The 23,847-nt window shown below is 39.5% G+C and overlaps 1 protein-coding gene across 2 annotated transcripts; it reads left to right on the forward strand.

The window, feature by feature from the left end:
• The first annotated feature begins 297 nt into the window (after positions 1 to 297).
• gdap2 (ganglioside induced differentiation associated protein 2) lies at positions 298 to 18,367 on the forward strand. 2 transcript variants are annotated; one of them, XM_058393031.1, is made up of 14 exons: positions 298 to 565; positions 2,836 to 3,068; positions 5,109 to 5,248; positions 5,421 to 5,574; positions 5,915 to 6,003; positions 6,093 to 6,193; positions 6,362 to 6,521; positions 8,010 to 8,160; positions 8,396 to 8,472; positions 9,357 to 9,433; positions 9,547 to 9,686; positions 11,488 to 11,542; positions 12,141 to 12,284; positions 17,076 to 18,367. In XM_058393031.1, exons 2-14 carry the CDS (start codon positions 2,854 to 2,856, stop codon positions 17,091 to 17,093), a joined length of 1,521 nt encoding a protein of 506 aa, XP_058249014.1. In that variant the 5' UTR covers positions 298 to 565; positions 2,836 to 2,853; the 3' UTR covers positions 17,094 to 18,367. The 2 variants fall into 2 exon arrangements, with proteins under 2 accessions (XP_058249014.1, XP_058249015.1); XM_058393032.1 differs by having other exon boundaries at positions 6,093 to 6,169.
• Positions 18,368 to 23,847: the final 5,480 nt, after the last annotated feature.

Genomic DNA, 23,847 nt, shown 5'->3' on the forward strand with positions numbered 1-23,847 from the left:
TGTGTTTTGTAATAGTTTGTGTAAATTCGATTACTTTGGTCTTTCTGTTTCCTAGGCGGTTCTGACAATATATTCTAAATGTGAGTTTCATTCAACTGTAAAATGTCATACGTTTTAACATATACGTTTTCTTTAAGCTTTCATATGTGTTTGGTGAAATTAGAAGGATAACAGAATCATCAAAGTTCTGGGAGAAATCACACTATAAATATCCATAGCACACTTTTCGTGTCTATCAGACATCGAGACTATTGCGATGGTCCCTTACGCGCGCAGTTCCGGAAGTGAACGCGTATTTTTACTGAGAATCAGCTGACCACACGCGCTACATAACGCACAGCAGGTCACTAGAAATTGCTCGTATAATGAGATGTTATTAACTGAGCGCTTGTTAAAGAACATTTTCGCAATGCTGATATTTTTGGAGTATTATAAAAAAGCGCGTTCACCGTTAGACTGAGTTAGTTGTGTATTGTTTGCTGTGTGTTTGGAGGCAGATTTGGTTTAGCTTAGCGTGGAACAGCGGTGTTCACTTGGTCTAAACTGCTTCATTAGGTTTATAGAGGTAAGTATTATTCACGGATGAATATTTGTGAAATATGTCCATTCATCTACCCAGTGTCTTAAGTTTTCTTTCACCTCGCTGTTTTCCTGACACAAGCTATTGCTCTTTTATTTATCCGCCGTCATCAATAAATATCCAGACGTCATGGTTGTTTCCTAATTCAGCCTTGAGCAGAATAGTCAAAATATGTTTTTTTAATACTGATTTGAATTCGGTATTGAACGCTGCACCATAACTCTTAATTGGTTTAGTTGCTTACTTTCTGAAATAAGGCTGTTTGTTTGTTTGTTTCTGTGGGTTTATTACAAGTGTTCTTGTGCTCCACATGATCTGAAGAAGCAGGGCACAGAAACACTGAAATTACACACAAAACTCCACAGACAATCACCAGGTATTGTAGATATCTCTTAATAAGCAAATGCTCAAATTGGGTTGGCTTATTGGATTTGGTCACCCCGATGTAGTGTTATATGTCAGCTGATCTTGGTGTGAGGTTTCAGTAAAGGCTCTTGTTTCCCCCTATTTACCCAAATCATTTGGAATACAAGAACAACTGCAAATAACCCACAGGTTTTATATTTTGGACTATATGGAGATTTAACTGCTTTTAAGGCTCCAGTTTTGTAGTCTTGCATTTTTTGGTGTCATTATAAATATCAAACACATGAGCCTTAAATCTCTGGCAGCAGCTGTTAAAGATGGGTTGTGATTTGGTCTTAGAGACATGGAAATCTTGTCGTTTTTACTATGAATTTCTCTTTGACAGTTAAAAAAAAGATCTTAATATTAAGGTGATACCCTGTTTGTCCTGATTCAGTGAGAAGCCATAAAATGACGACCACTGATCATCTGTAATCATTTGGCTAAACATTTTCTTCTCTCAGATATGACATTCTCAATGTCCAAATATACAAACTGTATTTTATTTTGAGGCTGTATGATTGTTATTTCTTGTCAGAACGCACAAAATCAGCCCCAAAGCAGACATACACTCACTGTTGAGTTTGATGAGGTAGTTTGGTTATAGATAGTGTTTTACATGAACATCATTTAAAACGCTCGAGAATAAACATTTATTCTCACCATCGCCGTCTCATCGTGCAGCAATATGTAGGAATTCACATTTCTCAACAAGATTGCCATTGTTTGTTCCATTACAGAAACGCAGGCTTGGACTGTGTGTCAGACTGCAGAGAGATGTCATTGTGCAAATTTCAAAAGTTTTCTAGGGTGCAATACTCAGTTCCTCTCAATTTCAGCAATACTGAATCAGCTCACAAGAAATGCACATGCTGTGGCCTGTTTTTAGGTAATGGACCTGAATCAGGCCATCTTGAAGTTGGCAGCCATTTAATAATTGCAACCATACTGTGGTTTAGCAGAAAGGAGGGGTCAATCGAGTCGGCTGCTTTTATTTGCAGTTCACATCATAAACTGGAGAGGGCGCAAATCCAAGAAAATGACACCGCAACATGCATCTTTCCATTTACCATAAAAAAACAGTTCTCTGTAATCTAGGCATAAACTATAAATCAGCTGTGATTATCTCATATTTGATATAGAGCGGCATATTTAACAAGCACAACAATGTCTTTTTGATATAATTCCACCTCCAAACTTAAGAACCATGCCTTAGGGGGTAGATTGATATCTATATGCCCTAAGGAGAAAGGTGATTCTGGTGTACAGGACAACTTTCCACATACTTTTACACACTGGTCAGCTACAGTGATGCTTTGTGTTCAGTTTTATAGATTACACCAAGTTTATTCTGTAAACAATAATAGTTAACCTGTGTGCTGTTGCTGAAGAAATGAATGCTGATTGAAACACATTTATGATCTTTGGGAGGAACGTTGGCCAGCCTTACGTTTGCACATGATACAGTTTTCGGAGTTACAGCAAGTCAGCATTCATTGGTGAATTTTGATTGAAAGCAGTTTATTAGATTAAAATGTGTACAGGATATGTAAACTTGTTCATTTCCTCTCCTTTTAAAAAATGAATAGTAATTAATGTTAATGCCACACTGTAGACATGTTTTCTTGTCTTTCCCCTATTATAGAGCTGTTTGCAGAAATGATATTGCGTAAGAGAGACCTCCTATTATTTGTTAGTTACGTTAGCATATCATCATATGGTGATATCCTAGATATTTATCCAGTGTCCCATGCCTCATGAATCCCAGAATATCACTGTTCCATTTGTTTTAGGATATGTTAGGCTTCCTACATGCTAACAGAAAGTGTGTCTGTATATCGTGTCCTCAGTTCACCGCTGCCCTGAGGATGAGCAACATGGATCCATTGGGCGCTCGCTCTCAGTTTGTGTGTGTGCACACTCTTCCCACCTGGGACCAGCTTGAAGATGCGGTCGATGGCAAGGAGGAAACACAGTCTCGTCAGAGGGAAGAGGTTAACAAGGCAACTGACGTAAACCACATAAACTCTCCTGTTTCTCCATTTCCGTTCAGAGAGGATATCAACAGGAAGATTATTCTATTGTGAGTCACATACATACCTTGCACAAGCATCTGTACCTCTCTGTTTTTTTGTATTTACTACTTATAGTTCATGGATAATAATCAGTAATTCACTGTAAATAATAATATTCAGCATTAGAAATTGTGCGGTAGACAAACTAACCATGAAAGAGAAGGAAAATGTATTTAAAGGTAGTGAGAATTACATTCAACAGATCCCAGCTTCATATATTCAACTATTCCACAACCCGCTGCCTCCTGATTCCTGTTAGTACACACACGTACACACACACACACACACACACACACACACACACACACACACACGATGCTCTTCTGTATGATTGCTGGCTTTTTGCACAACTTCAGTTACATAGCTTCCTTAAAGTTAAGCTTTCTTTAAAACAAGAGCTGCTGCTGCTGCTGCTTTTTTGTATTGATGTTTTTATTCAACTTTGTTTTTTGTAAAGAAGGTAATTAATACCAGAGAGGTATTTACATCATTCATCATTCAACTTTTACATCATTCATTGCATCCAAAAGAATCTAATTTAAGCAAACACGTATCTTTTAGTTATGCTAGTGATTCATACACTATATTGCCAAAAGTATTCGCTCACCCATCCAAATAATCAGAATCAGGTGTTCCAATCACTTCCATGGCCACAGGTGTATAAAATCAAGCACCTAGGCATGCAGACTGTTTTTACAAACATTTGTGAAAGAATGGGTCGCTCTCAGGAGCTCAGTGAATTCCAGCGTGGAACTGTGATAGGATGCCGCCTGTGCAACAAATCCAGTCGTGAAATTTCCTCGCTCCTAAATATTCCACAGTCAACTGTCAGCTGTATTATAAGAACGTGGAAGTGTTTGGGAACGACAGCAACTCAGCCACGAAGTGGTAGGCCACGTAAACTGACGGAGCGGGGTCAGCGGATGCTGAGGCGCATAGTGCGAAGAGGTCGCCAACTTTCTGCAGAGTCAATCGCTATAGACCTCCAAACTTCACGTGGCCTTCAGATTAGCTCAAGAACAGTGCGCAGAGAGCTTCATGGAATGGGTTTCCATGGCCGAGCGGCTGCATCCAAGCCATACATCACCAAGTGCAATGCAAAGAGTCGGATGCAGTGGTGTAAAGCACGCCGCCACTGGACTCTAGAGCAGTGGAGACGCGTTCTCTGGAGTGACGAATCGCGCTTCTCCATCTGGCAATCTGATGGACGAGTCTGGGTTTGGCGGTTGCCAGGAGAACGGTACTTGTCTGACTGCATTGTGCCAAGTGTAAAGTTTGGTGGAGGGGGGATTATGGTGTGGGGTTGTTTTTCAGGAGCTGGGCTTGGCCCCTTAGTTCCAGTGAAAGGAACTCTGAATGCTTCAGCATACCAAGACATTTTGGACAATTCCATGCTCCCAACTTTGTGGGACCAGTTTGGAGCTGGCCCCTTCCTCTTCCAACATGACTGTGCACCAGTGCACAAAGCAAGGTCCATAAAGACATGGATGACAGAGTCTGGTGTGGATGAACTTGACTGGCCTGCACAGAGTCCTGACCTCAACCCGATAGAACACCTTTGGGATGAATTAGAGCGGAGACTGAGAGGCAGGCCTTCTCGTCCAACATCAGTGTGTGACCTCACAGATGCACTTCTGGAAGAATGATCAAAAATTCCCATAAACACACTCCTAAACCTTGTGGACAGCCTTCCCAGAAGAGTTGAAGCTGTTATAGCTGCAAAGGGTGGACCAACGTCATATTGAACCCTATGGATTAGGAATGGGATGTCACTTAAGTTCATATGCGAGTCAAGGCAGGTGAGCGAATACTTTTGGCAATATAGTGTATGTGCAGCACAGAAGATATACTGAAAAGCACATCTTTCCTGTTCATTAAGGAGCGATCTGACCTCCAGAGAATTGTCTTTAATTATTTGAAAACTGGATGCTTTTGTTTTTTTGGCAGTTATGATGATCTTGCATGTTCTGTTTCAGCTGTTTAAGTGATGCCATTTAAAGTTGCCCTTGCAAATACCCTGTGGTGTGTGTGTGTGTGTGTGATTACAGTAAAGGCGATGTGGCACTTTTGAACTGCACTGCCATCGTGAATACAAGCAACGAGACCCTTACAGACAAGAACCCGATCTCGGACAGCATTCACAGACACGCTGGCCCTGAGCTCAGGGATGAACTTTTCAAATTGAAAGGTAGGGGGCAATACTGAGTGAGGATACAGACACCAGGCAAGCACACTAGTATTCCCGTTGTTTTTTTCTTCTTCTTTCAACAGGTCCCCCCCCCCCCCCCAGAGTATTTTGTGCATTATGAAACTGATATGTTTTACATTCTGATGGGATTGATTGTGCGTACGTGTTATAGGATGTCGGACAGGGGAGGCCAAAATGACAGAGGGTTTCAACTTGGCTGCACGATTTGTTATACATACAGTTGGCCCCAAATATAAAGCCAAGTATCGCACAGCTGCTGAGAGCTCCTTATACAGCTGCTATAGGAATGTCATGCAACTGGCCAAGTAAGTATCACATATGTATCACATAGTGGGAAATTAGCACACAACCAGCACTTTCTCTCACAGGTCCTGAGTTAAATTTTTCATTTGAGTGGATATTCCATATTGTAACCTCTTGTTACCTAATTCCACTCACCAGAGCTGTGTAGCATGTTATAGCGATAGCAGAAGCTTTTGTTTTGTTTAAATTGAACCTTATTTATGCAAAGAATGTCTGTCACTAGAACACTGTCTTCAACACTATAATAGGTAATTATAGTTCATTCAAATACTGATGCGGTGGAGACACAGTGTGTATGTAAATTGATATCTGGTTGTCTCTCTGTTGACCTTTTCAATCCAGAGAGCATGGCATGGCTTCTGTGGGTCTTTGTGTAGTCAGTACTGCAAAGAGAGGATATCCCATCGAAGATGCTACTCATATAACCTTACGTAGGTCTCTTTCACAAATGTACACATTCACTTATTAAAATAAAAAAACACATTGCTAATATTGCCTTCTATTCCACGTGTTCTGTCAGGGACTGTGCGGAGGTTTCTGGAGAACCATGGAGAAAGTTTAGAGTCTGTGGTTTTTGCCATGTCAGACACAGAGGAGGTCTGTTTCATGTACTGTCAGCTGGTGCGAAAGGCAGCAGTTTCACTTATGATGTGTATTCATTATGTGTGTTATGAAAAGCTGATCATAGAAAAGACTTGATTTGTAATTTTTGCTTAAATTTGCACTTGCATGTGATTTACATTTAACTTTGATGGGGGTTTTTTTTTTTTTTGGGCATTTCCTATTCAGGCAGTGTACAGGAAGTTACTGCCACTTTATTACCCACGCTCAAAGGAGGAGGAGAGAGCCAGCCTGCCTCTGCTGCCTGCCGACATCGGGAATGCAGAGGGGGAGCCTGTGGTGCCTGAGAGGCAGATCCGCATTACTGAGAAGCCTGGCAGCCTGGAAGGTGAGACCCTGCTAACCTGGCATCTGGGTTTCAGTACGCGTCCAATATGCTCAGTCAACAAGAAAGTAAATAAGCTTTACACACAACTGAAAATCCCAGATCCTTATGCAAATAGTTGAATATGACCGGGATCTTTCTGTATCACTTGAAAAACACTTCTAGCCAAAAAAAAAAAACATTCTGCATTTAAAATGACCTAAACTGCAGACTTGAGTGTTACACTTTAAGGATTTGAAGCATGACCTGCTAATACAGTATTCCAAAACCGTTCATTAATCATATTCATTGTTTCCAGCTTTCCATCATCAGATTTGCCAAAGAGTCTTTCTTTAAGGAAAGGGTGGATTTTCATGGGAAAATGTTTTGCTCACAGTGATGAAAGTTGAGTAATCTATATCATAGCCGAACGGAAGGCCTTTAGTTTGTCCTGCTAATGCAGTAAGACCGGCTGCTGGTTACTGTGGTGTGGATTTAGGTGAGTCTAATTGTTAAATGAACCATTTCTTCCTCTCTAGTCATCCATCCTCTGCCCTGAGTGCTGAGCAGTGTTCTCAGGAGACCTTTTCAGCTGGCACACCATGGTCAATCACTCAAAACCCACAGACTCGGAGCCCATATTAGTCTGCGTTTGAGAAGTTGTAGTGTGTGATGTGGGATCGTATGACGAGTGGCTTGTTTGCTTGGTGTCTGTAAGCCTACATGGACATGTTTATTTGTCAACGCGAGTTTGCCAGCCATTCTCTCAGGCCCAGATCCTGTGGCCTGTAGTCCAGCTGTGTCGAGGTGACCACCCCTCCTTTGAGCTATTGATCCAGCTCAAACAAACTGTACATTAGCTGTTCCCAGTAAAAATAAACACATGCTATCTCCTCGCCTGGACTTGGTGCTGTGGTTTATGATATGGGAGAACAGCCCGAATTCTCTGTGTGAAACTGTTTCTAAACCTTTCACTCTTCAGAACAAATCAAGAGTGTTGATCCACTAAAGCGGCTGAAAAGGATCATATGTTGCCGTTATCAGAAAACCAAAATCTCAGTTTCTTCATTAAATGCGATTGGGCAAAAAATAACCTTTCAAATACATCTGTACTTAATTTAGTCCTGATGTCACTTCAGTTATGTTTTCTTTACTTTTTATAAAAGATGTCTGGTACTGTTTTCAACCATGACTTTTCTTGGAAACGTTTTAAAAAAATCAGTCTAACTTACGGTAATCTTAGAACGGAAGAGATTTGAAACAATCTTCGTGAGGTCTGTGCCACTGTGACTGAACTGTTACTTTAAGAGCCAAGTATTATGTAGCTGAAGTCATTGGGTTCCACGCCTCGCACCTAGTTCTGAGTGACGGGGTCATAGCATTTATTTTTTTGGCCCTATCTGACTCAGTAGTTCATGTCTGAAAAATGTGAGTGTATGGGGAACTTAACATTTAAATTCACTGACCACAAGATGTCAGCTGTGTTGAAAGTTTGTGTGCGTGTGTTTTCAGATGGCTCAGAGGATGATTCTGAAGACTCAGACCTGGTCCTGGTAGGTAATCATGCCTTTGCAAGAATGGAGGGCGATGTGGATAAGCAGCGAAGACTTATTCTTCAGGGTCAGCTCTCTGAAGCTGCCCAACAGAAACAGCACCAGAGGAAGTAAGAACTTCTGTACTATAATTTACATCAGTAAAACACACACACTTCCAAGAACTCTAAATGAAGTCACATTCATGCTCAGAGATGTGTGTTTCTGATGCCAGTTTGATATTTAATCCTAAAATAACTTAAGTTGAAGTTATATCTTGCCCTTTCCTATTATCAGCAATGTTTTGGGCATTATGTTGACGATTGTATTTCCTTGTGAATCTGTGTTCCATCTGTTGTCTTGTAGCTATAACCGCTGGCTGTGCAGAGCGCGAGCAGAGGACCTCTCGGACATAGCAGCGCTAAAGGCCTTATACCAAACAGGTCTGTTTCAGCTTTCCATCCTTCTGTTCATCATATAAGAGTGTGTGTGTGTGTGTGTGTGTGTGTGTGTGTGTGTGTGTGTGTGTGTGTGAGCGAGCGAGAGAGAACGTATCATCATGTTCCAGAAATGTGGAATTAATGAGCACATCCATGTCTTGTTTATTAATCTCTCTCTCTCTCTCCTCACACACTAACTCATTCTCTTTCCCTTTTTTTTTCGTTCTCATTGTGTGTCTCAGTGCACATGTGTGTGCTGGATCTTCTCACTGCATGTGTTTGCTAACTGGGCAGGAAGCCTTAGTTCCAGCTCATTGAACACACCAGCGGGGGATTCTGTAATCCGTTTCTCTCGCTTTGCAATTTCGGGATCAAAAATAGACACCAAAGTAATGGTTGCTGTGGTGATGTTTTCGATCATCTCCAAGTTGCCCTGGTTAGGTAATGTCATCGCTGTATGTGGTGAGCAACCCTACGGAGAATAAAACAGACAGCTCTGTGTCACTGTGTGTGCGTTATCTGGAAGATGAAACAGTGTAATCACTCGTTACAAATGAAGATTTAAATGACTATTGTCATTGACGGACAATGCGGCATAGAAATATTTACTCCCTGCTGATTGGCATGACCTCAGTAATTGACTCTGGGCACACTGTAATTGTATTAATATCTAGATGATCTGGCAGAATGTATTCCCGAAATTTCCAACCTAATAAACAGTAAATGAGTTGTAGAAAGGAGCAGAGTAGCTGGAACTGGTTCTGGAAATAGTTTTGTTAGTTAAAACTGTGCCTGCCTGTAAGAGGATGAGTGCAGCTGGGGCAGTTTGTGATCCAGGAGCTTGTTTTTACAATTATTTACCCATGATGCTTTGTTTTTGGCTACAGGTGTTGACTTGTGTGGCAGAACAGTGATGGTGGTTGTAGGCAGAAATATTCCAGTAACTCTCATCGATATGGAGAAGGTAAAATTTGTTATGATATGCGTTGTATTAATTTATCAACACCATATGTTCAGCTTTTAGTATCTTTATTGTGTGTTTTTCTCTCTCTCTCTCTTTCTCTCTCTCTGTTTTAGGCTTTGTTATACTTTATCCACGTGATGGATCACATCACAGTAAAGGAATATGTGATGGTGTATTTCCACACCCTCACCAGTGAACATAATCACCTAGATACCGACTTCCTCAAGAAGCTCTATGACATTGTTGATACGAAGTAAGACAGTTTGTTGCTTTGCATAATTTACTGCAAAACTGTCTACAGAATTCCACCTAGACAGCTTATAAGCCTTTGCGAGCTTTGTGAATTGATTTTGTTTTGGAAAATCAACACCATTGCTGTATGGCAGAGCAATCAGCAAATGAACTGAACTTTTTTGGGATTTAATTTATGTTCAGTGTTTACAGTGTGGTTGAGTCCTTTCAAAACTCCAAAAATAAAACATCCGCTATGCAAAGCCAGTTACTGCACACACTTTTGGGAGATGGGGAGGCTTCATATTCCCGCTTCTTAAGTCTGCTCTCCATTATCTAGATTTACAGTGAGGATTTTGACCTTCACAACCCATCTGCTGTACTGGGATGAAGAGTGCAGCCAATTGTTCTTGGATTCTAGCTTTCCCTTTTCATACCTGCTCTTTTGTCACCCTGCCCTACCATGTGCCAGATTGTTATTTGAATGCAGCCAAGAGGATGTAGTTTAGTCTCAGAAGAGAGAAATGAAATGGCCATTGTTTGGCACAGTTTGGGGAAATTGGAAAGGGGATTTTGGCACCAGCCGCTGAAGTTTTGGGACTGACTATATTGGCTCGGACGCTCTATAAATCAGATCCTGTGACAACTTTGATACGTTGTCTTTCTCCATATGAGTAAAGGTGTATGCAAGAGGTGGTGTCATGATGTGGATGCTGTTCTGTAGAGCAGCAGTTTCTATTGATTTATTGTGACACAACAGTACATGTGAAGGTCCAGGCTACGTGCTTTCCTGGCTTGGGGTTTCTGTTTAGAACTTAAGCATTAATAGGAAGTTATGACTGAGTATGAGATCATTATGCGTACTTTTTGTTTTCAGGATGCACTCAAAGCACTGACTCTTCAAAAATAGAAAACAGAAGTGCTACAGAGTGGGGAATGTTAAAACCTCACAACTTTTTTTTTTTTTGGTAATCAAATTGATCTTGCCTTTATATCACCTCCTGGAAAAAACCCCTTCCATATTTTGTTAGTTTTACGCTACATCATAGTTTCTTTTTATGTTTACTTTCTTTTGTATGTTCCATCGAATTTAATGTTCCCTTGCTCCATCTGTTTTCAGCTGAAACAGGAAATATGATGTGTAAGGAGATCTCTCATGTAAGACTCCTACCCTGGCTCTGTTCTTCACACTTTCAGCCATAGAACTTTGCGCCTGGCGGCCTGATCTCATTTTCCAGTTTTATTCAACATACGAAAACACTCTAGCCATCTGAATTCTCTCTAGCCACTCTTGAAACCTGTTAGTTTGTAGGTACATATATGATGACAGTTACCCATATCGGTGTCAGTTTTAACGTGCCATGTCTTGAGTGCATGATTATAAAAGTGCTATGAATATAAAAAGTGCTGTTCTGTAGAGTATGCTGGGATTTTCCCTCTTCCACAAACACATGTAGCCTAGTGACACTAAGAGGAAGTTGAAGAAACCAATTGTTGTCTGTAGCACAGGCTCTTTTAGGTTCAAAAAGGATTTGGATTGGATGTTGTGCCTTTTGTGGGAAAGGTGATGGGAAAGTGGGTGTCTTTGTGGGAAAGATGTGCCCCTCGGATCACACTTTCCCAGATTTGGTCCGCAGTGTTGATGTTGTCCCTGTGTGTAGGCTGCAGCAATGTAGGCTTTTGACCAAAGACAGAGAACCTCATAGAAAATTGAAGCAGAATAAGACACAGTTAATGTTGTATACACTTATAGCTTTCTGTAAAGCATTATTTACCACTAGTTTCATCTGTGTATAATAAATACATCTCCACGTCTTTTCCAGGTTTAAAAAAAATCTGAAGGCTTTCTACTTTGTTCATCCCACGTTTCGTTCCAAGGTAATTTGTTCGAAAACGCTACAGCCTTGTTCCTGTTTTGAAATGTCAGGCTTGGTAAAGTGTTTCTGTCTACACTTGCAGCGTTGCATCCGCAATGTGATCGACTTCTCTTTCTCTGATTCATATGAGCAGCATTTCCATGTGTTTAACACATAATCATCTGGGAAACTTCATGAGTATTTATTTTTACGTGTTTAACGATCCACAGTTCACTGTAAGGGAATCCACATGTTTCTGCAAGCCCTCTCACTGTGAAATGTAGTTTAGAACTATCTGCAATTCAACAGCATACAGTTCCTCTTAAAACGGTGTCAGGCTAGCTTAATCATTTTGTTAGATGAATAATTACTGGTTTTATGATGGACTCAATGGTACAGCATTGTGTGAACTCTTTAAGAGTTTGGCCATAACATTATTTTACACTGTAGTACATAGCCCATGTCAAAGCATCATAATAATTGGTCTATGGTTGCATAGTGACACAATTTGAGGAACAGGCAGATTAAAAGATTTTTGTTTTGGTTACTGTTCTGGTTAGTGTCTTTAAGAAAGACCAAAAAATGGTACTGAGCTAACAGTTCTTACTCCAATGGTTCAGGTGTCCACATGGTTCTTCACTACCTTCAGTGTTCCCGGGATGAAGGAGAAGGTCCATCACATAGATAACCTGCAGCAGCTCTTCACTTGCATCCTACCTGAACAGATAGACATTCCTCCCTTTGTTCTGGAGTGTGACACCAGGGTGAGTCCACACACACACACACACACACTCCTCATAGCCACACTCCAAAAGCCATGCCAGAAGAATGGGGAGTACAGCTTGATGTTCTTGAGAAGGCTAGCCCTGCCAGGGAGTTAAAATAAACAAACCTATTGGTTGGTCATTTCATAAGTGTTTTCACTTAGTTCACATTGTAAATATGAGAAAATATGAGATTATCATTTGTTAGATCTTTTGAAGGCAACATACAGGATCAATTTAAGGTAATTATCTTCAAATACCTGTAATTCATATGCGTTCATGTTTTCATTTCATTAGTGGCTGGAGATTTCTGTGTCTAGAAAGAGAGTTATAGGTATGTAAATTACGGGTGTCATGATCTCTAAACTGTACTGTGCTGAGAGAGTGTAACTGTGGGAAATGGAACTTCCAGGCCTTTTTTTTTTTTTTTGGAAGCTGTAATAAACATAAGTAAGACCAGACTAGTATCAACATGTTCAATCATTGTAAGATGCAGGTCAATGAAAGGTTTCTTCCACCCTTGTATAACCTTGTCAAGGTTTACACAAGTAATGTGTAATAAAACTAATATAACTTGACATTTCTGCAAGGGAAAATGTGCAGCTTTTCTTTGGTGACTTCCCTTTTCGGTGATTAAAAGATGTAAAAATATGTAGGAGACTGCCGACACACCGTTTTTGTAGTTTGAGTTAAATTACTTGGGGATGATTTTAAAGTTTAGACTTCATCATTCGAAGATATTACGCAAATCATAATTCATGATACGAGGCTCTCGTTCAGATATATCTGAGAAAGCAGGATTTAGAAAATGTGCATGAGCAACACAGAGCTGTGTGACACTGACGGCACGACTTGAATACACTGCTGAACACTAGTCACGCTAGCAGAATTGCCAGGGTTGTGTTTTTTTTAATGCCACATTGGATTGGTTTTGAAAAAACAAATCAGAAATATGTGCATGACATGGTGAAAACTAGTTCAGGTTCACTTAAAGTCTTTTTGTGCAGTTTGTGAGATGTAGTCTGGTGGAAATCTTTTTTTTTTTTTTTTTTTTTCTTCCCTCTCAACCCTGCAATCCAGCGCACATCAGCTCTCTTTTTATAATGTTAAATATTTGAGTCCATTGAAAATGGAAATCTAAGGCACACATGCAAAGAATGCTTGTTTTTGCTGTATTAAAAATACATCATATCAAAATACTAGCATTTGCAAACTTGAATCAAACCTGATTTTTGTCATGCTTAATGTAGGTCAGTGATATTCTAAGCATAGGATCAACCAAAACAATGATTTACAGAGAAATGGTTCATTTCTACCTTTTGGCTTTGTTGTTATAATGAATTTGACCATCTTGAATATCTTGACGCATAAATGGACACTTAGTGCAAACTAAAAACATCTGGTTCATAGCCAGCTGGATCATAAAGGGCATTAATTATACACCATATGGACAAGCGCTGAGGACACCTGACCATCCTACACACATGTGCCTTTGTTCATTACAAAGGTGTTCAGTAGGGTTGAGGTCAGGCCTCTGTGCAGGACACTCGAGTTCTTCCACTCCAAACTTGCTAAACCATGTCTTCATGGAGCTCAAACTGTGGCCAGAGTCATCGTCATGCTGGAACAGGTTTGCGCCTCTTAGTTCCAGTGAAGGGAATTTGTAAAGCTACAACATACAAAGACATACTGTACAATTGTGTGCTTCCAAATTTGTAGCAACAGTTTTGGGGAAGAACCACATATGGGTTTGATGGTCAGGTGTCCACATAATTTTAGTCATATAATGTGTTCCTGTTTACTTTCACATACTCCCACTGAACTGAGAATTGATGGACTGTAATTTGACACATCCTTATAAAATACTAACATGAATCCATCTTGATGTAAACTGTTCAAATAGTTCTGTTGAGGTGTACAGGCCACTGTTTTCTGATTAATACATCAAAGCATTATATTGTCACATATGCCGTCTCAGGGAAACCTTATCATAGCTAGTGGCAACGGCAAAATTTTCCTATTTGCTCTGTCATTTTTTTTTTTTTCCCCTCTGTGCCTCTAATCAAGTTTCCATAATATATTCTTTCAGGAGTTGGCAGTGCATTGATTAAATATTTACTTTATTACTCATGTTCTCTACTGTAAGGCAAATCGATCGGTTCTGTTGAATGGCCTGCAATTACCTTTGGTCAAAGAAGCTGGATTGGCGAATTGGCTGACAGAGGATGCGTTCCTCTACTTGTCTGCACTTGGTGTGAGGCTGAAACTTGGAATGTGTGCAACTGCAGATTTTAAGTGCTGTTAGACAAATGACGTGAGAGAGAATGAGAGAGAATGCACATGTACAGTCCACTTCACATTGTCTAAGCTACAGACCCTAAAATGCCCAAAAATTACTCCCAATTTTTTTAAACAGATGCCAGTGATCCGATATAAGCTATACACAAACCTAAACGCAGAAAAAGTCATGATTTCCATCTTTTGCAAACTGTTTGGGGGGCACTGTAAAAACTGTAAAAGCCTCAGTTACTCTTCTCTTAGGTGTCTTATAAGAACTTAATTAGCCATTCTAGTGTGGAAGCAACATACTTGAGTATTTATCAATTTTAAAGATTTGGCCTTTTTTTAAGAAGATGAAGAAGCCTGTATTATTGGCACACATACTTTACAGCACAGTGCAATACTTTTCTCTGCATATCCCAGCTCAGGAGGTTGGGGTCAGAGGGCAGGAGCAGATACAGAGCCCCAGGGCCTTGCTCAAGGGCCCTGCACTGGTAGAATGCCAGTGTTGGGGCTAACTGAGGTTAAATTGTTTGTTTTATTGCTTTTGTAGAAGTACATAAGTACATATTTATTTTATTTTTTTTGGGGGGGGGTGGTTAACATGGTTTATCCTTTCTCTGTCAAGGTCTGTTTGAGTCGTCTAGTAAGATATGGTGTATGAATGCATGCTACTTTATCTGTATGTCTGCTTTTTGCCCGCTCATTGTATTTCTTTAGGTACAGTCCAGGGTTGTTTTACTGGGTTTTTTTTTTTTTATAGATTTCTCTGATTAGTTTATTTACAAAACTTGGCTTTGTTTCTGCAAAGAAATGTACTTCCAAAGAAAGAATAATAGAGTTTCGTTAATCACGGTGTTCTGTTCAAGACAATGAGAATTAACTAAAGTGGAACCTTTACTAAAGCTTTAGGGTTGTGATCATTTTCTCTGCTAAACATGGAAAAAGGATAATTTGACTTTTGGTCCATCTGCTGTTACTCCTCCCCATTCACATTTATATAGCACATATTTATGCATGGTTTAGTCACTTTGACTTCTGAACAAATCAGATTAGAAAAGAGTGTAAAAATCTCAATTTACCCCAACTGCATTTTACAAAAAGTAAACAAATTGGTGGATTCACTCTTTTACATTACCACCATGTCTTATTTTCACTCATATTTGATCTCTCTCTCTCTCTCTCTCTCTCTCTCTCACTCACTCACCCCTGATGGTAGGACCATCAAACGGCTTCGGAAGCAACTCTGTGCATCTTCAGAGCTACCCAGACACTTGCATGTCTTCAAATAGTTCAAATATTCATTTTCTCTCTCATCTACACAATATGACCATGAGCAGTACATTTCTTCTAAATAGTGAACAGAACATAAGGGTTAAATGCTCTAGACAACAACTCAACAATGCGTGAAACCTGCTCAAAAGGCTTTTTTTTTCAAGTGCTTAAAATAAATTGGTGACGAACATAGCAGAATAATCTGCTTTTGTTCTCTTTTCAGCTGCAGGTTTCAGAGCGTGCAAGCTCAACTTTGTCCTCATGGCCATAAGTATAAGCAAGAGAGCAGACCTCAAGTACACCGTCCACTAACCCTTTGGGTGGCCAGACTGAGCTCTCTGAATAACTGAGTTGCAAAGATTTACTTCAGCCACAGGATCCATACAGAGATTTTTTATGTCAAGCTCACATGTTTCTGAAACCCTGAAGGGCTGTTATATAAAACCGTATACTGTACTTGTATGCTGTATTAACTAATACTGTTTATTATACTGATTATAGTAAAAGTTTTCCTGTTTTATAGGATACAAGCTGCTGTGATTAGAAACAGGATCTATTTCTATATAAAAACTAGTCAGCAGATAACTTCACTATAAACAGAGAGATGTTGGTGCTGTTCACTGCAGCAGGATTTATAACATAAGTTGGAATTTTCCCCTATTATTAACATGTTATTTTCATTATTTTCATTGGAACCGTCACACACGTATTATTTAAAAAGATTTTGTACAGATCAGGAAAATAATCCTGATTTTATTTTGATTTGCATCCCACCGAAATGAACGCCACAGCCAGCACAGCATATTACATGCTTCTGAGTCATTTTTAGACACCAGTATGATTTACAGGCCTTGATTTTTCAACCCATGTTTTGGTAAAGCCAGCAGCAGTAAAAACCAGATTTGAGAACCTATGGGAAATCTCCCCACCATCCAGCGTCAAAAATCGAACTGTGGCAAAAGAATAGGGTTTAACCTTCTATTATATTTCCCAAGTATGTATAATCTGTTTACAAGGCACACCGAAGCTGTCCTTGCACACACATTAAATTTCCATTTGTCATCGGTCTGTGTGACCAGGATATAACACTGTGTTTAGGATTAGCTTATAATTTCTCTACCGATGACTTCAGACAACTAAGCCGTCTCTCTGTCCTCAGTTGACCTATACCAGATGTCTTGGCCGTGTTTGTGGATATGGTTATGCTAACACTTTTTTTTCTTTTTTTTTGTGTAGATGAACGGCTCGTACTGAACTTCCAACTCGCCAAGCCTAAAAAGTAAACCCTACAGGTGGATTTATCTGGGCTTTCTTCCTCTGAATGCCCAGCATTTGGTTGAGCTCACAGGGTATGGGTGTGTTGACATGGAGACGTCTGTCCCTCCCATTACAGTGATGCATGTGAATCTGCTAAAGGAGACCAACTCAATTGCCTTTCCTCCAGTCATGAAGTTTGCCATAGTTGCTGAGCTGAAGCTGTTTGCACTGGTAATATTTCACTGACTGATTGATGCATGTGATTGTGTCATTGAGCAGAAAAGCATTCAAATGTCTGTTGTTTCCTAGCAGCATACGAAACCTCCCTACAATTTGTGTTCGGTCTGCACAAATCCGTCATCAGTAACACTTCCTTTAATTTGCATTTCACACTATATATCTGGTTACTGCCTTGGTATACTACCATCGTAAGCTGCTTTTTCTTACTAAATTGTATTACGTACAAATTGCCATGACCGTAGCCAAATGAAATTGAAATGATGTTAATTAAAATCATTGTTCTTTAAATATTTCAACGAGATATTTTTATGTTCTCTTCCTTATACACTAATACTGAATAATCATTTCACACAGAGACAGGCAGGATTTATGTATTGTCCGTTCATACTTTTAGATTTTCTTTTCTTTCTTTTTTTTAATCCAGCTTTTTTGCACTGTGTCTAATTCCATTGAACATCCTCGGTCATTGTTGCAATATTTTTTTTTTTTTTTTTTTTTTTTTTAATATTTTAGTCTTTTGTAGACTGACACAGGTACATGTGAAATAAAAAGCAAAAACCTCTATGGTTGCACATCCTACAAAAGTAGAAGCCCTCTTGCTCTAGTTTTTCTAATGGGAAAGAAAAACAAGAATTACACTGAAGGCAGTGTGATTTTGAGCAGCTGTGGTGAGTGATAAAACGTGCTTGTGCTGAACTTTTCACGTTGCTGTTCTGAAGGAGTTTTGTCAGTATTTGTATCAGTCAGCTGTGTATCAGTATCTGAGCTAAAAGCTGGTTTTGTTTTGTCCCCCCCCCCCCCCCAAGTTCACCGTGTGGTACGTCATCCAGTCTTGCTCCCTGATATTTTTACAGCAATCTACAATGAAATGTTTTTAATGTATAATATAGCCTGGAACCCAAAACCTTTATTTCTGTATTTATTCTCTACACTGTATACCCCTTGCTGTCTGAATGTGCTGTATATAAAATCATTTCGGATATTCTTTTAGATTAATATAAAGCCAACAAAATAAATAACCTTTCCTTCTATTACTTTGCCCTTCTAGTCCTTTATCATAATCTAAATATTGAAATAATAAACAGAAATACATTATTAATCATATCTCAACAAGATAAGATAAATTGCTTAAGAACGGCAGCGCAGTCTGTCAGCGTGCTCGACACCACTATGCAAAAAATGTAGGAAATGTGTTTTCAGAAGATCTCGGGAGGAACAGGTGTCTGCAAGATGTAACCCATCGAAATGAAGAGAGATGAGCCTGTGGTTGTGCAGTTTAGATTTCTGCACACACTTTGTGACGAAACAGAACAGTGCATATTTACTATTTGAAAAAACTGTACAAGCTGTATAAGGGACAGGGCATTAACAGGTGTCTAGTGGCTCGTTTGGTCACTCGGTCACATTTTCCATCACTGCTTCCAAAAGAAAACGTTCCACTGTGCAGAAAGCCCAGAGCTCTGACCTTGATTAAAAACTAAAATGGGCCTTGTTGCTTTGCTTCTCTCCGTATCAAACTGTAATGCTGTATCAAAAAGCATATCATATCATTCTGTTTGATCCTCCTGATTGTTTTATTCCTGTCCTGTTTATGAATACAAATTGGAGTAAAATAGAGCTTAAAAAACCGACAGTATGGGCTGGTGAACTGAGCATCAGCTCCGTGTGTGCTGACTAAAATGAATCGATCCTTCGCTGTGTTTGTGAGTGGGATTAGCAGACGTGAGAAGACGTGGTGAACTCGGGACACCTGGACGGAATTAATGCAGCTTTCGGTGAATCAGAGCCGGCATCAAAAGGGGATCAAAATCCTGAACAAAACAAAATTAGCACGGAGTGGAGTGTTTCACAACATGTGGAAAACATAGGACATGTGGCCTGGGTGCTTTTACATCAACACTGTCCTCCAATAACCCCTCAACTGTGAAGTAAAAACAGAGATTAAGGAGAGAAAACCTGGCAATTTCCTATCCTGCTGTAAATACAGATGAGACCGAAGAATCAAAATCAATACTCTGTTCAGCCAAAGTCTTCTAGTGGTTAGAAGCAGAGATATGATGGTTTAGCAAATCACCTGAATGTTCATTTCGTGTGTAAAGTTTATTACTGCATGTCATTTTAGTCATCAGTTCATTCTCAGAATAATTAACATGCTTAGGAATAGAATCAGCTTTTCCAGCATAATGTGTGGCATCTCTAGATCATTCTCGGTAAAGATTGAGTTAAAGATCGAGTTAGATCATTCTCGGTAAAGATTGATTTGACAGGAACATAAAGGAATAGCAAAGCATTTGCCAAAGCCATATCATGAAGGAGAGGTATATTCGTTTTCTTTTCCAGCAACTAGCATTCATTTTTAAACTGTCAGTTTCTGGCAAAATGAATTAGATTCATTGTTCACAGTGTGGAGTAGAGGAACCATCAGTGGTCTGTAAAGCACAGCCAAGGGGTCAGTGATTATCTCATTTTGTTACAGTAGTGGAAACCGCAACCCACATTATCAAATTATTATGCCTATAAATTATGCTGTAACTATAATGATAACTATAACTTTTACTAATGACAGATTTAGTACATTTTAATAATAATAATGATAATTTATATTGTCTATTGTTTTTAGAAAACAGCAAAAGGACCTTACAACCACTACGATGAGCCAAAGGAACAAAAGTGCATGAGTTTGATGGTGGGAAGTTTAGGTGCCCCATGTTAGAAAATTTGCCCCAACCAGTTGTAAGAAAACAATGAACAATTAAACTACATACATAATATACTGTTGTAAACGCAGCACTGGTTCAATCCTCCACCTGTTCAAAAGCATCTTAGGAACTAACAACATAATTGTACGAAACAAGTCTGAAATTTTAACCCAGTTCTGCTCCCAGAGCTGCATTTTCCAATATCCTATGAACAAATGTGGCCAGCAAACAATAATCTGATCCCAATTAAAGGAAGAATGGACTGTAAATAACAGTGTTAATTAGTCAGAATGTATGAAATTCAGTGTGGCATCTGTTTCTACAGAGCTGCAATAGTTTTTAGACTGCGGATAGGACAGCATGTAAACTTAAGCCAAGTGAAAGCATGATGAATAAATCAGTACAATAAATGAAATGAGAAATGAATGAGGTTCAGGACACCAGCTGAGGCTAACATAATACAAAGGGAGGGTTCTTTGAGTAGACTTAGTGATGTATCTGACATCACTTTACCAGAAACATCTGAGAGAGTATTTGCCAAAATGCTAAGAGGCTTTTTGTTTTTTTTTTTCTGGCAAAGCTCGATGTACCAAAGTAGCTAATGGATTTCAAGGGTTGCCTGAGACCAAACAAGTCCTAACTTATCCTGCTTTCAGAGGATTTCAAAGAGGTGGTGAATGTGAACTAACCCGAAACTCTTCCGAAACGAAATCCACTGCTGGTACAGAAACGGATTAATGATTGTGAGTCTTTAATAAAAGCATTTCATATTATGACTCCTGCCCTAATATAATGCTGCACATGTCCTATAACAAGCTGCATCTTATAAAAAGAAGGAAGAACAATAGGGCTGAGACTGAGTTACAGCAACACTATGTAACAAACGTAATACTTTTACACTAACAGTCATCTTATTGCTTAGTGTCTAATCTTTTAGTATCGGAAAGTTTGGCAACAGACAGGAATTGCCACCATGGTATTAAGAGAAAAAGCTACACTCACCAGACACTTTATTAGGAACACCTGTAGATCTACTCATTCATGCAACTTTCTAATCAGCCGGGAGTGTGGCAGGAGTGCAATTTTAGAAAATTGTGATCTCAGTGATTTTTGATTGTGTCATGATTGTTGGTGCCAGATGGCCTGGTTTGAGTATTTCTGTTTGAGTATAACTGCTGATCTCCTGGGTTTTTTAACACACAACAGACACTAGAGTTTACTCAGAATGGTGCAATAAAGAAAAAAACAGCCAGCCAGCAACAGTTCCATGGACAGAAACACACTGTTGAGGAGAAGGATCAACTGAGACTGGCCAGGCTGGTTTAAGCTGGCTTAAAACGAAAGGCTACAGATAACCACTCTGGAGAATTGTGGTGAGCTGAAAAGCATCTCAGAATGCACATTACACTGAACCTTCAGGTGGATGAGCTACAACAGCAGAAGACGTCTGTTTCTGTCAGCCAAGAACAGAAAACCGAGGTTGCAGTGGACACAGACTCACCAAAACTGGACAATTGAAGACTGGAAAAAACGTAGCCTGGCTCCCGATTTCTTCCGACGCATACAGATGGTGGGGACAGAATTTGGCACTAACAGCATGAATCCACTGATTCAGCCTGCCTTATGGCTGGTGGAGTCGGTGTAATGTTGTGGGGAATGTTTTCTTGGGCCTGTTAATACCAATCAATTATCATTTGAATTTAACAGACCGTTTTTAGAGTATTGTTGCTGACCATGTGCCTCCTTTCTCGACCACAATTTACTATCTTATAATGGCTACTTCCAGCATGGTAATGCACAATAATGTCACAAAACAATAGTCAACTTACGCAAGAGGTTCCAAGCACGTGACCATGAGTTAAGTGTTCTTCACAGTCACTGGATCTGAATCTAGTCGAAAACCTTTGGGATCTGGTAGGACAGGAGTTTCACAACAATAAGAGGAACCTGAAAAGTCTGCAGGAACTGCGTGATGCAGTCACGTTAACGTTTAGCAGAATCTCAAAGGAATGATTTCAACATCTTGTGGAGTCCATGCCCTACCCACTATTAGGACAGTGTTCCCAATAAAGCACTCAGTGAGTGTACATTCCTAAAATACAGGCACACAGATGTAGCAAAGTTGCTCAGAAAAATTAGCACTGATACAACTGCGATGTCTACAGCGCACAACTGTGTTGATACAGTATTTGTTTTAGCCTTTGTATGTGAAAACTACCTGTTAAAATGTACACACCCTTCATAAGCACTAATTTTGAGATTACTTTTAGGAACGGAATGATAATTTGATGACAGGTTTCTCTAGTAAAACATTTGTTATTCTCAAAATGTTCCGAAATGTAACAGTACAATGTTTTTCCAAGAAGACTTTCATTAAATGTATGCAGAATACAAAATGACTTGCAGTTCATATGCTGCTAATGGTATGTATATTAGTAGTAGTAGTAGTAGATTTTATTTTTTATTTTTTTTATCCTGTGATCAAAATGCACAGCTGAGAGAAACTGTTTCAGAGCTCTTGTGTGTGTGTGTATAATCATAACAGATGTATGTAAGTATTTTTATCTACCAAAACCTGGATTATTTGCTCACTTCACCACACCTGGGTAAGCAAGAACAGATCCTGGTTTCACTGAATTAAACCTGAATAGATAATATTTCCTCAGACAGAGGATGAAGATGCCACATCTCCCAGGTTTTTTTGTGCTCTAGGAGATACTGTCCAGTGGGGGGCAGGAAAGAGATCAGGATTCTTCCTGGTCTTTTTGTTCCAGCACAAAAAAACAAACTAGATTTTGACAAACCTAAGGAAATTCTTTCGTTTTGCTTCATGATCTGTAAAAAAAAATTCAACACTTTGTAAGAAGAAACCTATTTAACAGATGCACTGTATTGCTATTGAATGAGAACTTTCCGTGAAATGCAAATAGAAACTATTCAGAGAGTGTACAGTTAAGACTATTCCTGGATTATTTAACAGTTGTTCTATATCAGATTAAATCCAGTACATAATCAGATGTTACAGATATTTTTAATGCAAAGGTATTTGTGTGTATTTTGGTGTTGACAAGTTACTGAGATTTAAACAGATTCTCTCACGACATCATTAATCATCTCTCTCTCTCTCTCTCTCTCTCTCTCTCTCCAAGAAGTAAGCACATAGCAGAAGTATATCTAATGAAAACAACATATGAAAGTCTGAATGTTCACACCACATTAAAGCTATGTAAGTATATCACACTAAAGTAAAAGAGAGCATGAATGTAAAAGGAGACCCTCCTCAACCCTGTCACACTTAACCCTGAGTCACAATGCTATCTGATAAGCCAAACCTGTGTATTGTTGGAGCTGATATACAGACAGAAAAAGAAGTGCTGAGAAGTAGAGTAGACGAGAAAACCAGCATGAAATATATCTTTTTCTGAGAAACAACAAACCATGACAGGAAACAGTCCAAACCATCCTAATCTGTGGCCTGACACACACAAACACACACCCTAGCGCACCTCTCAGTTTCAGCCACAGGAACATCTGCCACTCTTCATCCACCCATCACCTGTTTCTCAGGACCTTGAGCTCCTATAAATTGCACCTCTTCAGAGATGTTGATGCAGCCAGTTACTGTTTGAGCAGCTTGTCTATTTCCTGGAAAGGAAGGACAGTTTGTTTAAGCTGTTGGGTTTCTCAGACTATTAAAGTACAGGGCTTAGGTTGGCTTCTCTCTTCGCCTGTTACTCCACAAAAACCTCACATCAGACTCCAATGTCCTGTAATTTAAGCATTGCGCTGCAGGCTATGATCACCATCTTATG

This window comes from Hemibagrus wyckioides, linkage group LG06, assembly GCF_019097595.1.
Source record: "Hemibagrus wyckioides isolate EC202008001 linkage group LG06, SWU_Hwy_1.0, whole genome shotgun sequence".
Lineage (NCBI taxonomy): Eukaryota > Metazoa > Chordata > Actinopteri > Siluriformes > Bagridae > Hemibagrus > Hemibagrus wyckioides.

Bases quoted from the DNA above. Each gene is read 5' to 3' on its own strand.
- gdap2 (XM_058393031.1), top strand. From the start codon at position 2,854: ATGAGCAACATGGATCCATTGGGCGCTCGCTCTCAGTTTGTGTGTGTG. The intron at 6,004-6,092 runs GTAGGTCTCTTT...GTGTTCTGTCAG, and splicing joins TGCTACTCATATAACCTTAC to GGACTGTGCGGAGGTTTCTG. The intron at 9,434-9,546 runs GTAAAATTTGTT...TCTCTGTTTTAG, and splicing joins CTCTCATCGATATGGAGAAG to GCTTTGTTATACTTTATCCA.